General features: G+C 37.0%; 1 protein-coding gene across 1 annotated transcript; it reads left to right on the top strand.

Moving 5' to 3' along the window:
• The first annotated feature begins 483 nt into the window (after window positions 1-483).
• Window positions 484-1,623, top strand: LOC134754113 (uncharacterized). The gene is made up of 2 exons (XM_063690189.1): window positions 484-898; window positions 1,107-1,623. The coding sequence occupies exons 1-2, from the start codon at window positions 498-500 to the stop codon at window positions 1,573-1,575; spliced, it is 870 nt and encodes a 289-aa protein (XP_063546259.1). The 5' UTR covers window positions 484-497; the 3' UTR covers window positions 1,576-1,623.
• The last annotated feature ends 559 nt before the right edge of the window (window positions 1,624-2,182 follow it).

Genomic DNA, 2,182 nt, shown 5'->3' with positions numbered 1-2,182 from the left:
AAGGTTCCATGTGTTTCTTTAAACCGCCATCTAACCGTAATTGCGTGAATTCACACTATACGACACGACTAAACAAACAAGCAAACTAAACATGACTGACAAGCAAGTAGTTTCCAAAACAAAACGACAGATGTAGCGTTATGCTACAGTAGGTAATAAACATAGCCAAAATTAGGATCTTTCGTGCGCTCGGGACTCAAAATTGGCACTCGAAGCAAAAACATATTTGGTTCTCTTGTTGCACTAATATATACCTATTTTTGTAGAAACTGGCGAAATTACTTTCCACAACCCACACACAATTATGTATAGCTACTTTTAACTCTCAACTAGTCCAACAGAATTATGCCGCTTAATAAGTATTTCCTATAATTAAATACCTTACGGAGCGCTCAGTAGCCGGATTCACATTGATGAAAACTTAGTTGTTTCCATTAAAAATACCTTTACTGTTTAAAATATTTCTAGATGGTCTCCGGTAGTTGCCACTTGGCAATATGACAACAGTTGACGACAACGAAGCTTATGAAGGAGACGATGGAGACTATCAGTACACAAATAATTTTATTGACACACCATGGGACGATCGATCGAAAAAAAGCAAGATCGGAATCATTTCATTATTAGTGTCAATTTTTGCTCTGATAGTTATTTGTGTCTGTCATAATTTTATGATGCACTATGCAACTGGATCTTTTCCGACATATAAAGTTGAAAACACTTGCCCCTTAATTAATTTAAACGATATAGGATATTATAACTTTGTTGCCAAGGTGTATTCGTTATCGTCGAAAGAACTGCTGTGCGTCGGGGCTGTGTTGAGTGATAATGCTGTGTTGGCGGACGAAATCTGTGCTAGAGACGGACCAGTTATATTGGTCGTAGGACAATCCAAAGAGTAAGATTAATTACGAACACGAGTATTATATACATTCATGGACAAATTTAGAGGAACGCAAAAAAAAGTTTAATTACTAATTTTGAAATTTCTTTAGGTGCTGTAATCAAGTAATTAAACTATTTTTTTGCTCTTCTTTAAATTTGTCCATGAGTATATATATATATATTAAAAAATCTCATACTGATAAAATTTTATTAAATTTCAGTCCACGCTGCAAGAAAGGTCACGCTGTTGATGAAATTATAGAGGTCGATCATGAGGGCATGTTATCCCAAAAATTAATTATAATAAAGAGCAAAGGTGATTTCACAGAATGTCGAAGTACTATCCAAATCGGATCGGAATTAGAATGGAAGACGCCCGCTCATATTATTGGGCGGCCATTGACGCACAGTGGCCGAGCACTTATCACTAAGCAGCCAGTGGCTGTATTCGGAAGAGGTAACTGTTCTATACCGGGAACGTTGAGCCAAAAATTGGATAAAAATATGATAATTTGCGTTACAAATTTCGGTCGTTGTCAAGTACACGCCGGGGACTTACTCACACAGCGGGGGCGCCTGCTCGGGCTGGCGTCCACCGGGGTGCATCGCTCGGGGAGCACGGCGGCTTACTTCGCTGATTTAAACTCCGTAAGGGGAAAATTAGCACCATTCGTAGATTCTTCTAAGTAGATTTTTAAACGTCATACTGAGCAAGGATTATATGGCTTAACTTAAAATACTTAACAATTTAACAAAACAACCAATATTAGCTCGAATGACCACATACTTATGTACAGTTAAGGACATAAATATATATACATTCCCAAAGTTTCAAAAATATATGTACGCTCTTACACCTCAGACAATAAATTGGCACATATTTTTGAGCCATTTTTCGGATCGATATTTTTGCATTCGACTGTACCTACTTAATATATAAAAGTATTTTTTTACCGCTGGATAATAAACCTTCGACCCCCGTAAATCCATTGTCAGGAAGTCAAAATTCATAGAATTAAATTAATCTTAAATAATCATTTACCTATTTCAGGCATAATACAACCCATATACATATAAATTGCTTTAGGTCTCCCACTACATTGATGCGGTTTATAAGAAGCTACTATGGTTAACGCTGATTGTCTGGCTTAGCTATGTGCGACTGATTTATAATAAGGTGTAAGTAATAAGGTGTGGTAGACTTATATGAAGCACCTATACACACCTGGGGGCCGATTTTTGAATTTCGAGCGCTCGAATTCGTGTTCCTTCAACACTATCTCCACTACTAGGCATT

The sequence above is a fragment of the Cydia strobilella genome, chromosome Z (assembly GCF_947568885.1).
Source record: "Cydia strobilella chromosome Z, ilCydStro3.1, whole genome shotgun sequence".
Taxonomy (NCBI): domain Eukaryota; kingdom Metazoa; phylum Arthropoda; class Insecta; order Lepidoptera; family Tortricidae; genus Cydia; species Cydia strobilella.
The sequence above is the reverse complement of the archived record's forward strand: the minus strand, read 5'-3'. Positions and strand labels throughout refer to the sequence as shown.